Source organism: Syzygium oleosum, unplaced genomic scaffold (assembly GCF_021117445.2).
Source record: "Syzygium oleosum isolate NSW1041296 unplaced genomic scaffold, Sole_v2.1 Sole_v2.43, whole genome shotgun sequence".
Taxonomy (NCBI): domain Eukaryota; kingdom Viridiplantae; phylum Streptophyta; class Magnoliopsida; order Myrtales; family Myrtaceae; genus Syzygium; species Syzygium oleosum.
In genome coordinates this window covers 1,140,523-1,153,105 of record NW_026607527.1, presented here as the reverse complement: position 1 = coordinate 1,153,105, position 12,583 = coordinate 1,140,523, and the positions used below count along the sequence as shown (strand labels likewise).

The 12,583-nt window shown below is 44.1% G+C and overlaps 2 protein-coding genes and 1 pseudogene across 2 annotated transcripts; all 3 read left to right on the top strand.

Annotated features, from left to right (window-relative positions):
• Positions 1-6,612: 6,612 nt before the first annotated feature.
• LOC130136184 (uncharacterized) lies at positions 6,613-9,110 on the top strand. The gene is made up of 2 exons (XM_056306334.1): positions 6,613-7,939; positions 8,057-9,110. Exons 1-2 carry the CDS (start codon positions 7,254-7,256, stop codon positions 9,108-9,110), a joined length of 1,740 nt encoding a protein of 579 aa, XP_056162309.1. The 5' UTR covers positions 6,613-7,253.
• On the top strand, positions 9,059-10,450 carry LOC130136208 (uncharacterized). Its single transcript, XM_056306368.1, has 2 exons — positions 9,059-9,427; positions 9,513-10,450. Exons 1-2 carry the CDS (start codon positions 9,124-9,126, stop codon positions 10,406-10,408), a joined length of 1,200 nt encoding a protein of 399 aa, XP_056162343.1. The 5' UTR covers positions 9,059-9,123; the 3' UTR covers positions 10,409-10,450.
• A 237-nt stretch (positions 10,451-10,687) lies between these two features.
• LOC130136183 (sodium/hydrogen exchanger 3-like) lies at positions 10,688-12,092 on the top strand (annotated as a pseudogene).
• The last annotated feature ends 491 nt before the right edge of the window (positions 12,093-12,583 follow it).

Genomic DNA, 12,583 nt, shown 5'->3' with positions numbered 1-12,583 from the left:
TGATGTAATTTCTATGAGATTAAATCTATGCTTGATATCAATTATTTCTTCATCGAGAAGTAAAATAGCAAGAAGTTCCCTTTTTCTTTACCTTTTTGTGTTTACTTTTCTTTAATATTTAGATAGGACCTGAAGATAAGCATGTTTACGTTTGACCATGCTTCTGGCAAAATAATATTCTTTTTCCATGTTGGAGAAAAGAGACAAGTTTTCTTATTCCCATTATTCCCATACAAAAAGAAATAAAGAAGGAATAATTTAAAATAGATTTTAATAGAAAAAAATTATTGGTCATAAATTAGGATTGAGAGCAAAAAAGTCTCATCAGTAATATTGGACCAAATCTGACATCATAAGGATATATTAGTCAACTACCTAAAAAAGACGTGCTTTTAGTAAAAAAAACGTACGGAAATAACACCTTCCAAATCTTTTCATACATTTTTTTTTGTAATAGTAACCTTTCATGACCCGTTTTTCAATTTGCTAACACTCTTGGACTTTCTTCACACTCCAAACTGTAGACTACGTAAAAAAATACACTCAAATGAAGATTGTTTCGCTGAAATTGACTCCCATGATGAAATATTTTTTACTAAAAGTCGTCCTTCGGTTTAAAGAGAGGAGATAGTTCCTATGGTGATTCTAGACATGAAGTATCACAAGTGTATAAGGAAACTACTGTTTTATTCCGAACAAACTAAATAGTTTACAAATTTTGTTGGAATTTAATCGACGACAAAGTTCGTAAGGATGGAGATGTGATGCTGGAATTTAACTGACGATGTAACACCGAGAGCTACAGCAAAGATACATATCGAAATTTAATCAACGACGTGAGTTTGAAAACGGTAAGTAAATTGTATGAAATTAAAGATCACTGAAAGATAAGATTTGTTGATTTTTTTTTTTGGTGGGGTGGGCTTGGCGCATGAGAACTTGGTGTTTATAGGCCGTCTGCCATAACCATCTCGAAGCAGAACCTTCGTGGTTGTAACTTCCATACCTTCGAAAATTCTGGTCCCATAATTCCACGTTGTCGATTCCTTTCTTATAAGCAATTGCTCCTTTAAAATAGCATATCGATCCCTCCATGTTCGTTTGCCATTGTAACTGTTCTCCACAATCTCCCTTAATGGGTCTACACGTGGCTGAGCCATGATACAATGCTTACTTCTTCTTCTTTTTATTGGAAAAGCCATATTTCATTAGCTAATTCATGGAGTTCGACTACAATAGACTTGATTCAGAACAATGTAAAGCCCATAGAGCTTCAGGGAGCTAGACAACGAATTATGAGGTAGGGATCTATTTCTTTGGATTTTAGCAATCCAACCTGCAACCTTATTGGACTCTTTGCTGCAGTATTGAAAATTTTATAACAGAATTGTCATTCATACAATCAGTTTATGACTGATTAGACAATTTCTCTGCTAAGATGCAATTTGCGAGTAATCGTGCATAGTTCGAGTTATGCAATTGATGGGATATCAATAGAGAACGTCTCTAAAAAAGGCATGGGACCTTTTGATCTCTCTGAGCTAACTAGTCACCACTTTTGGTTTTATCTTTTTGTGTTTTTTCACTCAGTTAATATCACGAAAAATCTAAAACTGGTAGATTAGTGACAAATTGGCTTAAAACTAATTTTTTGATCACTAAAAATCACCGTGTACCAAATTTACCAAAAATTAATTTTTTGACTGTCACGCCCCGTACCCTACGAAGCGCTAACATCCCTACCTTGGTCGATTGCAGTGCGACGTCCCAGGAAGCGTCGCCGACCCAAACCCCAAACAGAGATCATGCACAAGCGGAAGCACATATATAAATATATATATACACCCTGACAATAAAACACATGAGACCAAGGTAGTACATTAAGTAAACAGCACCTCTGAAAATATGTATACTAGTATTACCATAGGAAACTTTTTACACAAATTCATTTATACAACGGCCGAGAAAACACACAGTCAGCAGCCACTCAGTAAAAAGGGGTCAGCGTATATCACTTCGGGCTCCTCAGCTTCCTCGACCATGGCTGCAGGTCCATCCCCACAAGGGTGCACACTAGATGACTGCTGGATGAATTGCGGTATACCAAAAAGAGGCGCTTTCCTCGGCATCCTACGGCTGGGGGTCTGAAATGTTTCGGTTTACACAACCGTGAGACGAATCTCAGTGAGTTCAACCCCTAAACCTAGGCTAGGCTAGCATGCAATCTCCTGACCGGAAAATAAATAAGTGAAACCATAGTGCAACAATAATCAATTAATCCTCCGACCCTGCAGGTTAGGCAGTTCAATATATAATAATCACGGCACGTACGTGACACATATTATCACACGTACGCCAATCACATGCTCATGCACCGAGGCTCACACACTTGCATGCCAGTCCATGCATGTTCATGCATGCAAATGTCGTCGACATGTCACGTGTATTTCCCGGCCCACTGGCCCACACTGGCACACTGGCAATCGCCCAATTTATTATTTATTACGACTCGAGTCAACAACATTCACGGCCCGGTGCGTCTAGCCTGCTTCAAAGTGCATGAGGCGCGAAGCAACCGATCTCGGCCCGGTGTCTCTAGCCTCGCTTCAAAGTGCATGAGGCGCAACACTGTTTCTCCTTGCGAACCGCAGCCTGCTTCAAAGTACATGAGGATGGTCGCCTTCCAGACGTACCAGGCATCGTCCTGCTTCAAAGTGCATGAGGACGGTATCGACCCAAAGGTCATGACCCAAAGGTCCTTAGGTGATCACACAACTCATTATTATCTGAACCCAGCGTATAACGTTTCAGGGTATTTTAGGTGATCACATGCTCATGGCAGACACGCATTCTCGCACAATTTCATCACATGCCTCACTCTTGGCATACGCAATGCGTGTCCATGTTATGCAATGCAATGCACCACGAGCACCACTATAATTCAGACACCCAATGTCACAACACGTGCTTAATTGGCCCAATTAATACCGTGTGGCCTAACGTGCGATTCACAAATCAGTAAATCATTGTAAACCAAACAATGGCCAATCGCACTCCATAAAATCAGCCACACCACATACGACATAGCAAGATACGAAATCAATCACAATTAAGCACAATTGACGTACAATCGGTCAACCCGAGACATAACCGGTAATTTTCCAACGGGCTCCTAAATTGGTCATTTAATCCAATTAATCTCCCCAATTAATTCTCATTAATCCACTAAATTTCCCAATGATAATTTCTACCAATCCGTTCTCAACCCAGTCTGAAATACCCACTGATACTATCCAAGCCAGTCCAAATTGTACCGATAATAACTAAACCAGTCCAGAAAAATGCACTAACAGTCCTAATTACTCACTTAATTCAAGATCACGACGACGAGGAACGGCGGCCGATCACTGATGAACAGTGAAACCGGCGGCGGAAATCCCGGCGCGTACTGTTCACGCTGCACTGTTCACGGAGTACTGTTCACAGGGTGTACTGTTCACAGCGACTGTTCACCGCGGTAAGGACTTGTACGGACGGGCGGAAAACGGTGGCCGGCGAAATGCCGGTGACAGCGCGACGGCCGTACGGTCGAGATGAACAGTGATCCGTACGGGGACGCGATGAACAGTGCCGTATGGACACCGTACGGGCAGGGGCTGGATGGCGACGCACGGCGAGGCTGGACGGCTGGGTGGTGACGGAACAACGATCGGATCTCTGGCGAAGCTCCGGCGGTCCTATTTGCAGAACGGGAAAGAGAGAGAAAGAGGGAAAAAGAGAGAGAAAGAGAGAGAGAAAAGGGCTGGACAGGGGCGAGGCTGAAGCTGGGGGACTATGTGGTCGACGGCGGGGCACGGCGGTCGGCGGCGGCACTCCGGTGGCCGGCGGCAAACTCCGGCGAAGCCAAAACCAAGAGAGAAAATGGAGAAAAAGAGAGGAAAATGGAAGAGAAGCTGCTGGTGGGGGCTGGTTCTGCCGTGAGGGAGGGCTGAGGAGAGAGAAAACAGTCCAACTTGGTCAAATAAAGCAGCCCAAAGTGCCACGTGTCGCCGATCCGTGAAAAATGACCAAAACGCCCCTAATCTAACGGTTCTAAAGAGATAGGCTTAAATAATTGAGGGGCAATTGGGTCTTTGGTGCCAATAATGTAGCTGATAACCACAGTTACTTATCCCAAAAATTTCCCAAAAATTCGGACCCGAAAACGGCCCAGGGGCAAAACCGTCATTTTTTCGGTCCCGGGGCGAAATTCCAATTTTCGCACATACGTGTTCCATATGTGCGTGGCCAACATAATATGGCGTCGGATTCGCGAAATTCACTTTCTAAGCCCTCGAAAATTGACTGCGAAGTTTCGGGAATAAAATAATATTATTTTTCCAATTTTTGTCGAAATTCCAATTTTTGACCAAAACCACTCTAAATGTGCGTGGTCACCCCAAAATGATCTTGGCCGCGAAAAATAACCTCAAACGGCCTCCGAATCCAGCCTCGGTGCCCACAAGGGCAAAACCGTAATTTTTCACCCCCGGACCGAAATTCCACTTTTTACTCGTACTAACTCCGAACGTGTGTGGCCAGCGTAATATGACGTCAGATTCCCAAAAATAGTCTCTTAAGCCTTCGAAAATCGACATCGAAATCCGGGCCCAATTTCGTGATCAAAACTCGCTCGAGTTTCAATTTCGTGGTCTCTGGCTAACGGGCGGTCATTTAGGACATACGCGTATCGACCTAGGGTTATTCGAATTACGACGGTCCCGATCATTGAGAGAATGAGAAATTATCATTAGTTCCAAAGATCACGATCGTTAGGTTCGGGTTCGGGATCGGTTGGCCACGTGCACTTTCGGTCTTGCGTAATCACCGCGATCCGATTGTACATCGTTGGCCTTGGCCAAACCAAATCCATCACCTTTCCTAAGATCGGCCCACGTTGGCCCAAAATATTCACTCATCGTATCTCGAGATCGGTGTCCCGTTCACTGTCGAGTCTCTGGTCCACGTACCGTTTCCTAGTTAGCCATACCCCATTGGTTAGTAGCCTGAGAGTGATCAGCTCTGGGCGAGACTTACTAAAATGAAATGCGAAATATTGTCAAGTTTATTGATCCCGGAATTACGTCGAAATTCGGGCTGTTACAATTTTGACCCCTCAAAACTCCAAAATGGTACGTTTGTAGCAAATTTGCTCTTTGTTGGTTTCAGTTAAATTAGGTTAATATCACGAAAAATCACAAACTGATACACCTGTAAAACCCCAAACTGGGACACTCGTTATCTACCACATGTCATCCAACTCAGTAATTTAACAATAAAATTTAACGGAAATTAACAAAGGGTAAATTTGTTATAGATATATCAGTTTGAGGTTTTTGGTGGTCAAAAAATTAGTTTGTGATAAATTCGTCACATGTGTACTACTTTGGGGTTTTTGTGATATTAACCCTTGATGGAAATGTTGAACTAGTTGTGCCATGGATATAATAACTTACTCTTTAAGAGTTAATATCATCATTTTACGTAATATTTAATCACCTGAAAAGAAGAGATAATAAACTGAAACCTTATTGTTACACGAACACCTCTAATACTCATATTAGCATAACTATTTTATTTAGTAGATAACCCGAGACTCGAGGATGTAACGGTGATTACATAATTTATAGTACAATTTCACATAGGCTAACTTGTCTAAAAGTTGTGGGGCAAAGAATTTTTGAGAAGTATAAGAGCCCGTTTGGCAAATTGCCAAACAGTGAAAATTTCTATTCTTTTGTTCCAAGAATCAGTTTTAGAACAGAAATCCGTTTGGTAAACTTTTTGTTCCTTGGTACAAATTTGTAAAAAATCGTTCCCAAAATCAGTTTTGGAACAGAATCAAGAAGTAAAAAAAAAGTAGCTTCTTGATTCTGAAAACAAAAATCAGAATTGGAAAAGAAATTATTTTTCTTCCTTCTTCTTTCCTGTTCTTTATTGTTCTTCTTAAGTTCTTCTTGCCTGGCCGTCCACCGACCATCAGCGACCGGCAACTAGCAACACAAGCGAGGGGGGCGGCAAAAATCCAGCCCTCGCCAGATCCGGTGAGGGCAACCCTTGCCCAGGGCGCGAGCCTTGAGGGTGGCCCTCGCTGGCTCGGGCGAGGACTAGAAAAGGCCGATGATGGCGACCTTGGCCTGTGGCATGGTCGGCGACCAAGCCATGGCCAAGAAGGAGGAGAAGAAAAAAAGAAAAGAAAAAAAGAAAAAAGAAAGAAAGAAATATTAAAATATTATTAATAAAAAGAAATTTTGCGCCGTTACCAAATATATTTATGTTCTTTTTCTATTCCAAAAATAAAAATTTTAGGCCGTTACCAAACGCCTTCAAATGCTCAGAATCATTTCCCGAGTATAGAATAAAAAAGAATCATTTCTAAATAGAATCAATTTCTGGGCACAGATTCATTGCCATGCACAATCATTAATAAGCCTTACCTATTAAACAAGTGGATTTTATATATTATATATAAGTTGAAACTTGATAAGGGCATGCACTTATCAAACTCCTAGCAGCCTCGGTGATAAGGGCATGCGCTTCCCACGAGAAGTGATCTGTTCCTCGAAGTGTCCGAACTACTGAACCAAGTTGTCCGACTCTCCCTCGGTGCGTTTCTCTCGCTCAAGAACCTCAGGGTTCCGACCAACGGCGGAGCCTCCGTCTCCGTGGCTGTTCCGGCCGACGCAGCCGACGGCCCCGGCCGACGCAGCCGACGGTCCCGGCCGTCGAGCCGTCTGCGAAGGAAGCGCCGGTGTCGAATTCGAGGGCTCCCTCGCTCGGTTTCTTTCCAGATCTGAGGCGAGCCATCCTCGTCGGCCCGTGATTTTCCTCTTGGTTCTTAGCGCCCACCGGAGCAAAAACACCGGTGATCGGCCATGGCCGGAGCTGACAAGCCGCCGTGAGTCGGGTGCTTTCTCGCGGAAGATGGAAGCCGTTCCTTTCTTTTTTGAATCGATCATCTTGCTCCTTCTGTCAGCACGCTCATCGACCAACTCTGGTCTCGTAATCGGCCATCATTCGCCCTTACTTGCCGATATGTGCCGATATTCACACCAAAAGTCATCGGCAAACACATTCTGTGTCGATGGGTTAGCTCATTTTCGGTATAAATACATGCCCATTTGAAAAAGATTCAATTTTTATCTGCCCTTCTGTCCATATCCATCCTGCCCACTTAAACCACAGAGCTTCGTCTTCAACTTTGGTCGTTCTTAATGGCATCCGACTCTTCCGACTTCACAGCTGCAACCTACGTCGCCCGCTTCGACCAGCTACGGAGCGGAGAATGTGGTGACAACTGTTGCCTTGACATCCAGAACGACATCGACGGGGATGGCTCTCGGCTTGTCTCGGGGCCTTGCTTCAAACGATCCTCGCCGATCCCACCGGTCTTTGACCGTTGTTTTCCTCGCTCGCGCGAAGAGCTCCTTCCTTTCCAACTTCCCACCGTTCGGGATGTCTGGACCGCCGAGTCGCAGCGATTCAGGGGATTTCCCTCCTTCGACCCCGAGTTCTACCGATGGTACCGGAGAATGACGGCTCAAGATCGAATAATCTCTCTCTGGAAGAAGGCCGGCATCGAAAGGGCGCTTCAGTTTAGTTGCTTCGACTGGAATCTGAACTTGGGCCTTTTGGGTTCCGTAGTCTGCTTGTGGTCTCCGTCAACCAACTGTTTCTTCTTTCCCTGGGGACCGATGTCGATCACCCTTCTGGATGTGCATGCCATAGCCGGTTTCATGCCCACTGGCTTGGCTGTAAAGGACATTGGCTCCCCCAGATACCTCGAGTCCATCGATGACAATGCCCTTTCTTACGGGAGCTTCATGAACACTTTCCGTCAACCATCTGGACAAGTTGAGGATGACGAGCATACTGCCTTCCTGCTCTACTGGCTATCCAAGTACGTCTTTCTCCACCCTGCACTTAGAGTATCTAAGGATCTCCTCGGTATTGCATCTTGCTTGGCAGAAGGTACATCGATCGCATTAGGCTCGCTCGTACTTGCTGCATTGTACAGAGGCATCACGCACGCCTCTTTGGCTATGCGCGGAAAAGAATCCGGTACCTTCTTCGGATCCTTTTGGCTTCTACAGGCTTGGATTGTCCTCTACTTTCCTTTTCTGTTCTCGAATCGAAATCACGAATTGCCCAAATATAATAACTTGAGCCTGCAGCCCCACGTCCCTGAGTTCATAGGAAGTCAATTACTTAGTCGACTTCCGTTACCGATTCCAGAGGGCAATCCCCCTTTGACGTATTTTCTTCGAGTTCTCTTTGACTTTGATCGAGACAAGTTCGACTTTTGTCCCTTTAAGTCTGAAAGCTTCTCTTATCTCTATCGTTTTCCTTCTCGGGAAGAATTTGGTGATTTCTGGGTTAAGGTGCTTACTCCTGTTGACCTTCCGTTGAGATTGTCCAAAAAGGGAAGGTTCTACCATGGTTTCGAGATATATTCCCCACAGTATTGTGCTAGACAATTTGGATTGGCCCAAGGTATACCCATGCCGATCTATTATTCCGTGGAGTTTCCTTTCACAGAGAAGACCAAGTATAAATCTACCGAAAATGGGCCTTTCAGCTGCTGCTCTGAAATTACTGAAAGTATGTATGCCCGATTTTCTGTGGATGAATTCAGTCCTGATCCACAATCCACTCCTGACTATGATCAATGGTGGGGACTTTATTACCGTCGGTATTTTATAAACGCCAGGTCTGCTCTCAAAAGGATAAAACCGTTTACTTCTCCAATAAAAGGGAAATCGGTTGGACAAGGAGAGGAAGATGAACTCCATAGTCACCAATCTGTTGAACCTAAACTGTTGACGATTGAGGAAAACGAAGGATCATTGGACGGCCTGCCAATGTCCTCTGCTCAAGTTCAATCTCCTCGACCACGTTCTCGGAAGAAGAAAAGTAGGGCCAGGAGAGGAAAAGGTAATCGCTCTGCTCTGTGCTTCCACCGATCTATATTCCTTTTTTCACTTACCTTGCCTTCATATTACAGCGGTTTCCCAACCAATCACTCCTTTGCGAACCCGAAAGAAACGGTCGACTGGGATCCAAATTACTGAGGGAGAAAAAGAGATGGAAGAAGTTCCTCTTTCTAGGAAAAAAAGAAGGGTGGTATTTACCTCAGCTAGCACCGGTGATGATGTTGAAGAGATTGAAAATACTGCCACTGGTGCCGGCTCAAATCCCTCTTTCAGTATTGACGATATTACCAGGGCTACCAACACCTCTCCGGGTCCTGAGGGAACAATTGTTCTTACTGACAAGTCACCTGAAGCCAGAGCCGCACCTCTCGTTCCCAGGACAGAATGCAGTCTTCGCTCTTCTTCCCTCGAGAGTGCATCACTAGTCTCCGCTCCATCTTCTTTGGCTGGACATGGTGAGTACCATGTATCTCAATACAGTCTTGTTAGTTGATACACATATCAACTACCATTTAACATCATCAGTATTGGTTTGCATAGGTTCGACAGATCCCCAACCGACAATCACATCTACCACAGTTGAGATGAACAATCAAAACCAGCTGGAAGGGGTTACCAATGCTCTTGGTCATGCTTTGTCGATCCGCTCTCCCTCTGTTCCTCTGCTGCTTCCAGCACCTCCATCTGGTCAAACTGGTGAAAATTTTGTCGGTTCTAGTGTCAGGGGTAGGCTCATTCTTGAAGAACTTTCTAAGGCTCGTCATCTTGAAGCTGCCAGTTGTGGCACCTTGGCATCTGACTCTTCAGCTGCACATATCCAAGCAATTAAGCGCAAATGGGCTGAATTTTTTGAGCTGTCCGTAGGAGGCTATTCATTGCTTGCAGCTAATCCTATCACTGCTGATAGGGTTAAAATTTTGCTAGAAGAGCTATACGATGATGACATCCAATTCTCGAAGTCTCCGCAGTTCAAGGAACGTTGCAAAATCTTCTTGGAGCAATTCCTTGGTGGTATGAAGGCTTACCAGTACGACAAGGAAAAGATCACATCTCTAACAGCCTTAGAAGAGAAATGCCTACAGTCTCTTGCTTCCATTAAGGAACTTGATCAGTCATTGCAGGGCAATGAAAATACCTTACAAACTCTGATCGATGAACAAGTTAATCTTGCTACTGAGGAAGCTGAGCTAGAGAAACGTCTGGCAGATGTTCGTCATCGTCGTGGGCTTGTGGCTGGTGAAATATCCCAAGTAAACAGGACCTTGGAACGTGACCTTGATGCATTCAAGACGCTACCTCATAGGAAGTCTCAACTGGCCAAGGAATTAGCTGATCATCGACATGCCAAGAATCAGCTGGTGGTCCGCAATGGTTGCTTAGATATCGACATGTCAAGCTTCCACAAGGAAGCGATGGACTTTGTGAATAATTTGTAATTATAATAGTTGACATTCTAATGGAAAGTCCGCCTTTGCTCACTTCCGTTCTTCAATGTTTGCCTTGGTGCTAATAGATTACTAAACTATGAGAAGCGCTTATCGGCACACGAACTTCTTTGTTGATTATCCACCTGAGCATGACTAACTTTTCTTGACCATGTGACGTGATCAACATGGTATTTTGAGCTCTCCGAATATCTGTCAACTATTATTGTCTTTTAAGGATGCTTTGATGCTATGAAGACAATGGTCGTCTTTCATTATCTTTCTTGGAAAATGATATTGAGACTGACCAGGTAATTCTGGGTCCATATCTCAAATCACTCCCTGCCCCTTATGAGTTCATCGAGTGCTTCCCTCGGCATTACACAGAGGTTATTCTGATTAACCGTGACTTCATCTGTGATCTCTCCATGTTTGTTTGCCATTGTAACTGTTCTCCAGGATCTCCCTTAATGGGTCTACACGTGCCTGAGCCTTGATACAGTCCTTACTTTGAATCGGTCATCTTGTTCCTTAGTCAGCATGCTCATCGACCAACTCTGGTCTAATAATCAGCGATCATGTGCCATTGTTTTTTGATATGCGCCAACATTTACACCAAAGTCATCAGCAGCATATAATTTCGACCAATCTACTGTCTGTATCGGTGCGTTAGCTAATTTTCTATTGCCATTAGATTTTTGGGATTAGATTTTGCGAAGATTTTTTCATGTTTTTCCCCCAATATCAATAATAGCACTGGTCCCTGTACTAATTTTTAGCAAACGACAGACGACAAATGACTTGGTCCTCTAAGTATATCGAAAATCCTCCCACTTTCGATCTTTTCCTTGGACGTGATTCTTGTAGTTCTCGTGTCACTAATGTTCACATCTATTTGCCAATGATTGCAGGCACGTTTTTGCAACTTTGTCGTTTGTTGCCAAGGCCTTCATCTTCCTTCATGTTGGAAAGGATGCGTTAGATATGGAGAAGTGAGGAGTCATCAGCAATAGGTAATGACAAGTCTCTGTTACATTCTACATTTGCCAGGCGAGGTTGAATACTGGGAATTGAGTTTTGATTTTCCTAATGTTTCGTCATTCTTCTTCGTTCATTTTCAGTCCTGGAAAATTGATTAAGGTCAGCTCGACATTGTTGGGCTCTACTATTCTTATCCAACTTGGCTAGGAAATCTAAGTACGAAAAGTTCCATTTAAAGCAGCAGGTTAGAGATTAGAAGTTTCTTGTGGATTTTCCTGCGTATAAGGTAGTCAGCATGATGAAGTTTCCTAATTTAACTCTGATATGTTCAGGTCACAATTTGGTGGGCAGGGCTTTTGCATGGCGCTGTCTCCATGGCACTCGCTTATTACCAGGTAGGATGATTGGCTAATGCGCTTTCCAGGAGACTTTCGATATGCAGTACCATGAGATTCTTTCTATTCCTAGCAATGCTATGAATGTGGTCGCCAGAGCTGCCTATTATAACAGGTTTTACTATGTTTCCTCGTATTAATCTGAAGCATATGCTTGCTCTGAAGTTCATTTTCTGTGCATGCAGTTTACTAGGTCCGAAGCGAAATTGGGGGGCAATGTGTTTGTGATTGCAAGTACCATCACGGTCGTTCTGTTTAGCCCTGTGGTAAGATGGCGTCTCATATGCTGAGTCTAATTGGTGGCATAACATGGAGCTTGTGCCTCAAGATATCATTCAACGATACAGGTGTTTGCTGTTGCCGAAAGCCTCTAGTGAGAATCTTGCTCCTTCGACCAAATACTTTGCCAGCATGACATCTTCTGAGCCATCAGGTCCCAAATCCTCGCTCAGCCACTGCTCAGCAACAAACGCGACTTGGAGACTCACCAGAATGGCAAAAGCATACTCCGTCCGAGCACTTTTGCACAAGCTCCTGAGCACACTGTCTCACACGGTGCACCATTACTGGCGAAAATTCGACGATGCCTTCATGAGGCCCGTGTTCCACGGGCAAGGTTTCGTGCCTTTCATTCCATGCTCGCCCACCGATCAAGACGATCATCAGTGGCTCTAACGAAAGCCGAGGATGACATCAAGAGCTAATGATGTTGTTTGGTGGTTTGTAAATAGGACATATTTATACACAGGTTTTTTTTAGGGTGCAGTTTCCACTATTTGGACGAGATTGATGGTGTACGTATACGGAAAGC